This window comes from Aquarana catesbeiana, linkage group LG01, assembly GCF_042186555.1.
Source record: "Aquarana catesbeiana isolate 2022-GZ linkage group LG01, ASM4218655v1, whole genome shotgun sequence".
Taxonomy (NCBI): domain Eukaryota; kingdom Metazoa; phylum Chordata; class Amphibia; order Anura; family Ranidae; genus Aquarana; species Aquarana catesbeiana.
In genome coordinates this window covers 798,932,052-798,939,850 of record NC_133324.1, presented here as the reverse complement: position 1 = coordinate 798,939,850, position 7,799 = coordinate 798,932,052, and the positions used below count along the sequence as shown (strand labels likewise).

General features: G+C 37.5%; 1 protein-coding gene across 1 annotated transcript in view; it reads right to left on the bottom strand.

Annotated features, from left to right (window-relative positions):
- Nucleotides 1–202: 202 nt before the first annotated feature.
- The window catches only part of LOC141114178 (cytochrome P450 4V2-like), a gene marked incomplete at its 5' end in the record, with an annotated part of 31,270 nt that continues 23,673 nt past the window's right edge, over nt 203–7,799 (bottom strand). The window contains 2 exon segments of the mRNA XM_073607714.1: nt 203–2,072; nt 3,928–4,107. Coding sequence (XP_073463815.1) covers nt 1,888–2,072; nt 3,928–4,107 — 365 coding nt within the window.

The following is a 7,799-nucleotide window of genomic DNA, read 5'->3' as shown; positions in this document are numbered from 1 at the left end:
TATGGTGAACGGTTCACTATAAGCATGTCATAGGTTGTTTTTGATCTTAACCATCAATTAGTTGCATGCAAGTTATGACATTTTCTATATCCACTTAATGAAAATGGAAATTTTCGCTCTGAATCATGGACATTCCCACACATACTCCTTTGCTTTGTCAGTCTTCTTATCTCTCCTGTAAATTTTAGACACCTCCTCTCAGTTATAAACTTTATTCAGATTTTATTTTTGAAATTTTTATAACAAATAAACAACAACAAAAACAAAACAAAAAACATACATCAACATCTAATTTTCCCCAAGATATTCACAGATACTCAAAAGATGATAGATAGATAGATAGATAGATAGATAGATAGATAGATAGATAGATAGATAGATAGATAGATAGATAGATATTCAGAAATTCTCAGTTATAAACTTCAAGCTAAGGCTTAGCGTCTTACAAATAAAGTGAAATCAGGTAGATGAGGAGTTGATTAAGTAGCTTTGCTAAGTTTGAGGGAGGTTAGAAAGAAGACTTATACAGAACTCTGGTGGCCAGGCTGTCTGCTCAGAGTCATGACAGCTGTTTCTATGGAAACAGACAGTTTCTAAAATAACCATTTTGACATATGACGTATATTAGAACATTATATAACTTGCATTATTCAATTAATGAGTAAGACATTTGAAAAGTGACAGGCTGCTTTAAAACTCCAGTTACCAGGCTTCATGCAAATTTGCCACTGGAATGCCAATGAAAGAATAAATCTTACTTCCGTTTCCAAGAAAAATTACAATTCCCTTTATTCTACAAGGCACTACACAGAGCAATGCTCACATAATGCAGTATTCTGATTGGTTATTGTATTGTGCACATCATCACTACCTCACCAGATTTTTTACTTTTCCTTCTATTCCTGTCTATTTTGATTAAGTACAACTGAATAACAAAACAATGAATAAAATGCTACAGATCTTTACAATCAACGGAGTGCCTGATCCTTTTCCTATGCTTATCTACACGGAAAAAAATGTTGCTTTTTTTTAGTGAATTTTTTGTTTTGCCATTAAAACAGCATCCAAATGAAAATGAATAAAAATGGCATAAAAAATAGGCTAAATTCATGACAGCTCAATTAATGTAGGATTTTACACTTCTTATTAATTCTCTGAAATAACCATGATCTGAACTTCCCATGATTTGGGAACAAATTAGCAAATTAATCTACAAAGGTTAAAACGTGTTCACAGCGCAACAGAATTACTATAGCATAATTAAAATGTTTAGTGTAAAGAAGGGTGGTAAATGTGTTTACCTTAATATTATTCTTGTTCTGGCGTGCACAGGAGTGTCTGGTTCCCAGTCACGTCTTGTCAAATTTGTTTATTGAATTTTAAAATGTTGCATTTTTGTGGTCTGAGGTACTTGCAATATTGCCCATGAAACAAGGGGGCTCGTAAGGCATCAGGAATTACATATTGGGGGTTATTTACTAAAGGAAAATCCACTTTGCACTGCAAGTGCACTTGAAAGTGCACTAAAAGTGCACTTGGAAGTAAGGTCGCTGTAGATCCAAGGGGGACATGCAAGGAAAATAAAAAACAGCATTTTAGCTTGCACATGATTGGATAATAAAATCAGCAGAGCTTCCACTCATTTCAGATCTACCCCTTAGATTTAGAGCGACTGAACTTCCAAGTGCACTTGCAGTGCAAAGTGGATTTGCCTTTCGTAAATAACCCCCGTTATCTGCCTGTCTTTTAACGTCAATAAAATGTCTAGTGCCTATAGTTGGACAATTTATATGTATTCCCATGTGTCCACAAGCAGACAGAATGAGCTATTTACAATTAATAACAATTAAAATGATAGTAAGTTAAGATTCACACAGTGATGTTGCTTCACAAGGTTTGGGTAGCAGATCTGGGTGTTCTGTGCTCCAACTCAATCCACATGCCATCCTGCGGACGCAGAATAAGTTCTCCCACCAGGCAAAGTTCATCCTTCTTTTGGCTTGCTTTCACAGAAAAGTTTCTCAGGATGGTAGATAGAACAACTTTTTCTTCCATTAAAGCAAATCGTTGGCCTGACGATAAAGCAGAGACACCACATACATAAAAAAGTAAGTTACTCAACCACTTCTGGATTCACATTTATATGCTATCCATGGTGGCCCTCACATGTCATATTTCATAACGCAAAGGTGATCCTAAAACTGCGCTAATCAATGCCCATGACTTGGTTGTACATTTCATGCTGGATCTACTTCATTGGATTTGGCTCCATATACACAGTTGCTAATTGAACAGCCTACTACTGTACTTTAGTAAATAGTCCCCACGTGGAAATCAAAATCATGTGTGTCCTTATAGTCAGCATATTAACATCAGCAATTTTCTATGCTAATCCTGGGATATGCAACTTTATGTACAAGTGTGCAAAGCATAACAGTATTTTAATGTGCAGATACGTGGATGCATAAATTGGTGTATCAAAGCTCATCAAGCCTAATTCAGGCTGACCACACAAGCTTAAATACCATGTAAGAGAGGGTGTCAGATTCTTGTAATTAGTTCCATCTAATTATAAACAATAATGTATGGGTATTTCTGAATATACATGCTTTTAGGAAGTTTATTTTAGGAATGAGGGCAGTTTTGGCAACTGGGATTTTTAAAAGATTATTTTTGAAGGTAACTTGTCAAATCTGTAACAGGAACCAGTCAGGATACAGTTTGCCAACTTGTTTTTGAACAAGCTTATCTTCATCCTAACTTCACTTTTAGTAAGTCACAGTCCTGGAACAACTATATAAACTTCACTGGCTGCATACTTGTTCTAAGTCAGTTATCCACCATGCAGCAAGTCAAGGATGATGAACATGGAGTCTTTAATTATATGAAGCCAACAGCAGCACCTGTGTTGTATTCCTAACACACTGTCTTCAAACAATTTACTAGGTATTAGTGTATACATAATTACACCATATTTCTTACATTGCCATACAGTTCTCTTTGCATTTTAAATACTGCTTTTCAATCAAAATTAACTAAAAAGGCCAATATTACAGCAAAATTGGTAATTTTTGAAAATCATGACTATATCATCCCTAGGAACAAAATCAGTTACTGATCATAGAAATTTGCGGGAGTTGGCAACTATGCGAATAATGTTTCATCAGTCATCAATGATTTCTTTCCCTGCCCTCAAAAATGTACGCTTCAATAATAAAAAACGGTAATAATAATATAAACGGTAATAACAATGATAGTGTTAAAGGGGTAAAAATGTAACAGATAAACTACAACAAGTACTTGGCTGCAATGGGGCCGATTTTACAAAAGGAGTTGAAAATTCACTACCTACTCATGTGTAACATTTCAATACTGGAAAAATCTCTGGCTCGTGACTGGATGATTGCGGTAAATACAGTTTCACTGTACTGTGTGAGCATTGTGCTCCTTTAGAGCTGTTCATACTTCATTGTATTATCACGTGCAAGGTAACGTGCAGTATTTTTGTGTCACAGTAAGACAGCCTATTCATTTTGAATGGGCTGCTCACAGAGCACAAAACAGGTTTTAACAGACCTACAGTATTTTTTTTTATATAAAGAGCACCACAACACCAAGATGTAAACCATCTCAACCACCCGAGAGCATTGGGCGCACTGCACAGGTGCATAGGGGTGTGATTCAAAATGAATGGCACCATACCATACACTGTATTATGTTTTAAAGTGAGTTGTGGTAAGGCATTGTAAAACATAATTTTACCGCAACACATGTGTAAATAGTACCCTAATACAGCTATACCTGAGTGGACAGTTTTAACCCAAATTCTTGTTTCCATATCATATGACAAACACATTTTGCTACATAAGTTCATAAAACAGTATTTTGGATTCATGTTCTGCAAATCTGCTGACCCTTTTAACTTACCTATGCAGTTCCTAAGCCCAGCAGAGAAAGGTATATATGCATAAGGATTACGTCCGCTTGAATTCTCAGGAAGAAAACGTTCTGGTCTAAATTCCTCTGGCTCAGGGAAATATTCTGGATCTCGATGCAGAGCGAATGGTACAATTACAACATTTACGCCTTTAGGTACATGAAACCCTCCTGAAGCAATGAAAACACAGGAAGATAACAAGGTGAAATTTTCTGGTTAGAAAAATACCAGACTTTATTCACTATATAAACATGTCTAAACTGACATGGAGCAAGTTGTCATTTTTCATTACATGTGAGAGAAAAGAGACCCTTATTGGATAAAACACTCATCACAAACAGTTCCTCCATTACTCCCTAAGGCTTGGTGCACACTTCTGCGTGTGGATGCGGGAATCGCAGCAATTTCTGAACTCACAACCACCCGCAGTGAAAACGCACTGTTCTGTGGAAATGCGCGGGGCTTAAAAAAAAATCGCAGTGTGGCTGCAGGAACAGCAGGGAAATCACAGGGTCAAAAAGACCATGTAATTTCCCAGCGGTCACGTTTTTGGAAGGTACATGCACCTTTTTTTTTGTAGAAATGCTTGCACGGCAGCCCATTCATTTGAATGGGCTGCCGTGCCCGCGCAAATGTGGCCCACAAAAATGCATAAGTGTGAACCTAGCATAAGTGTCATTCCTGTGTGTTTTGCTTGCCCACAGCTGCCAATCAGAATGTCTGTTCTATTTTGCAGTCTATGAAATGACATCTGACTGATTTCAGGCTTTTGTTAGCTAATAGTATTAGAATAATTTTGAATATTAGAAACAAAATGTATAATGTATAGTAAATGTTTGTGGACACTTGACCATCACACCTATATGAGTTTGTTGGGCATTCCAAGGCTTTTCACAATATTGTGTGTCCGTGGGAATTTGTGAGGTCAGGTAAAAATTTTGGACAAAAAGACCTGGCTCAAATATAATGTTTCAATTCATCTCAAAGGTGTTGAATAGTAAGGTTGTGGCTTTTTGTAGGTTCTCTGCACTTGAGTTTCACCACACCAGATTGGCCTAATTACGTCTTGATAGAGCTGGCTTTGTTCAAAGGCGCACAGTTATGCTGGAACAAAAAAGCACCATCCTCAAACTGTTGTCGCAAGTTTGGAAGTGCACAGTTGTTTAAAATATCTTTGTAAACTGTAGCATTAGCAGTAGCCTTTACTGGAAACACCTCAACTCAACAATGAAGGGGTAATCACATATACATGGGCATGTAGTGCATTTTTGTAGTCATTTTTTTAGTTTTATAGCTTTTTTTACACTTGTTTTTTCAGAAGAGACAATTTCATGTTTACGCTTGACACCTTAGCATAATTGGCATGCACAGTTCTGTATAGTTAGCACAAAAAGGGGAATTAAAGTGACCCATTAAACTATAAATATGCCTCTTAGTTTTATATTTTATGATTTTTTAGAAAAATTTCCTTAAATAAATGCACTGTAGCATTTATTTATTAAAGTGTATATAAACCCAAAATTTTTATTTTTAGTGTGTTGTCAAATTTTTATTTTTAGTGTGTTGTCACTTAAGGAAATCTTTATTTGGGAATCAGTTGCAGAATTTCTTACCTGGGGATCCTGCCAGTAACAACACTTACCGTTGCAGTTAACAACACTGAAGTACTACTACATGCCTTGTGAGTTCCTTAAGGTGTATTTCCACTTTGCAGTCGAATTTGAGAAAACCCCACTATACATTATGTGTTTCCCGTCACACAGCATGCCTTTTAGATGCTTCTTAGGATAATGTGTCATGGCTGACTGCAAGGTTTTTTGAACAATGTTAGAGTGAGCCTGTCCCAACTCTATCCTCATTATGCAATGCAAGAAGCCCAGCCTCTATACCTTTAACCCTTCATCCCTTCATTAGGGATTCACATGTTCAAAACTAGCTGCAGATCTTCCTGCACAGTACAGACAGGGTTAAATATGGAAAGCACAGCTGCTCAGCCCCTCATAAACTACTTCCTTGCTGGAGGGTCCAGAATAGAGCCTCTAAAAAGTACAAGCTGCCGCTTAAAATATTTTTAAGTTATGTTATGTGAATGGAGACATGTAACAAATAAACACTATATTACCAAAAATATTGGGACGCCTGCCTTTACACGCACATGAACTTTAAAAGGCATTCCAGTCTTAGTCCGTAGGGTTCAATATTGAGTTGACCAACCCTTTGTAGCTTTAACAGCTTCAACTCTTCTAGGAAGGCTGTCCACAAGGTTTAAGAGTGCATGTCAGGTCACCTGAGGCCAGGTGACAGATGCACACCATTGGAGTCAGGAGTGCACCGCTAAGGTAGTGGACCCTACGGCTGACTGCTGTGGATGAAGCTCTGGGTGGTTCAGGAAAGCAGGTCCACTGGAGCATCAACACAGTTCCCACTGGGAGCAGGAGCATAAGATTCCCTGGGGTGCAGGTCTAAGAGCCAGCAGGTGTTCACCAGAGCCTCTAGTGGTTAGGATGGACTGCGCTGCAACTGGCTCCAGGTCGCGGCCCCCAGGGTCTCCCAGCTCACGGTAGGCTACTGGAGGATAGAGAGGAAGCAGCACTCAAGGACAACAAGGGATAGTCAAGTGATAAGCCAAAGGTCGGGGGAACTAGCAGACAAGGTTTAGACAAAGAACACGCCAAAGGTCAGTGTAACAAGCAGGCAGGGATAGTCAAAAAACAAGCCAAGATCGGTGAAGAGAAACAGACGTAGAGCACACAGCAAGAAACACACAGGAAGCCAAACACACAATATTGATCAAGGCTTGGCTTGCAGTGCACATGTTAATATAGTGTTCCTAGTTAGAGGCTGGGGTGGAGCTATGCTTGAGGGAAGATTACGTAAGCATACAGGTGAACAGCGACTGACCTCTAAGCTGAACACAACAGAAAGGTGAGCAAACAGACATGAACATTACTGCAGTCATGACAGTACCCCCGCCCCTTACGAGATCTCCCCCTCCCCTGCTTGGGCCCAGGCTTATATATATATATATATATATATATATATATATATATATATATATATATATATATATATATATATATATATATATATATATATATATATATATATATATATATATATATATATATGGTTTCATTGTGTACTTTATCATGATTGCATGTGTTTCATAGTATGCCAAAATGCAATATTCTTACCCTGCTTTCTTTTCTGGGGTTTTTTAAATGTTAAATATTTTACGTGAATTTGTTCAATAAAATGTACAACGTTTAACATATTTTTCGGTGTGGTACCTGCAAAATCCTATATAGCTTTTCCTATTAGGGTTTTTTTTTTTTTTTTTATGTATATCTATTTCAAAGGATGTAGTACAAGAAAATTCACAAGACAGTGGAGGAAGATATTTATCCTTGCTCCCGTCCTCCCATCCCTTCCACTTTTGTGTACAAGCAACCTGTTGGAAAATTCTCATTCGATCAATGTATTCTGACTGCAAGGAACTCTCCCTGCTGTCAAAATACAACAGAGCATAGGGAGGGGTTCTCATCCGCGTAAAGTGTGTGGAAGTAGAAATTGGGTCATTTTCTTTCGTTCAACCCACTGGCTGAATGAAAAAACATTTGCCTTGGTCAACACACAGGAAATGAGCACTGGACACAGGACAGCTTTGAATTTCTGACATGAACAACAAATATTTTTTTGCATTTATCAAATACATATAAAAACACTTTTATTGGTATATTTAACAGGCTAAAAGGTAACAAATAAGACAAGATCATTCTTAGTGTTTACATAACCTTAGTTATTTTAATGCCATTCTCTCGTCTGCAGCATCTTCCTCGCACTATATTTCTATAAATCTCTT